Genomic DNA, 629 nt, shown 5'->3' on the forward strand with positions numbered 1-629 from the left:
GCCCTGTCTCTCAGTTGGTGGGTCGCTCGGTGCCTGATTTGGTCGTTCTTGGTCCTTGAGAACTTCGTCCGCCCTGCTTATCGTTTGCTCGGCTCCCGCGCTAGATGTGCGTCGATCTCCTGATCTTGAGTTCGGTCCTCCAGCCTTGTTACTTTCCCGTTAAGGAGCTCTTGGCCCCTAGAATTGATTGTTACTATCGTTGGTCCGCAGGGTTTCCTTCTTCCTCTGCTGCGTCGTTGCGTAACCTGGATTTTGGTAGGTCGTGGACGTTTGACCTGACTTTGTGCGGTTCACGATCGCCACTTTGGTAAAAATAGGCCACTATTTCGTGGCGATCGAGGCAGGATTGCACAATCCTGACGCGCCCGCTATCCGCGCGTTCTTCCTCCAAAAGGGACCGGCGACAGCGGTCGCGACCTCGTCCGGCTGATGCGAGCATCAGCCGGACGACGCGGCAAAGCAATCGCATGGACAAGGCGAGCACGCACCCGTACGCAGTCGAGGCGATTTTGAGCTCACGACTACGTCAGAAGCGCAGCGGGGCGGAACAGCGGGAATTTTTAGTGAAGTGGGCCGACCGGGAACTCGGCCAGACGTGGGAGAGCCGTAGCTCGCTCGCAGACGAGTTG

At 57.9% G+C, this 629-nt stretch overlaps 1 protein-coding gene across 1 annotated transcript; it reads left to right on the forward strand.

Moving 5' to 3' along the window:
* Window positions 1-432: 432 nt before the first annotated feature.
* On the forward strand, window positions 433-623 carry CSUI_006578 (uncharacterized protein; the record flags this gene model as incomplete). The annotated part of the gene is made up of 1 exon (XM_068066734.1): window positions 433-623. A coding segment is annotated over one exon (189 nt), but the record flags the coding sequence as incomplete, so codon positions are not given.
* Between the last annotated feature and the right edge of the window lie 6 nt (window positions 624-629).

The sequence above is a fragment of the Cystoisospora suis genome, assembly GCF_002600585.1.
Source record: "Cystoisospora suis strain Wien I chromosome Unknown contig_3355, whole genome shotgun sequence".
NCBI classification, from domain to species: domain Eukaryota; phylum Apicomplexa; class Conoidasida; order Eucoccidiorida; family Sarcocystidae; genus Cystoisospora; species Cystoisospora suis.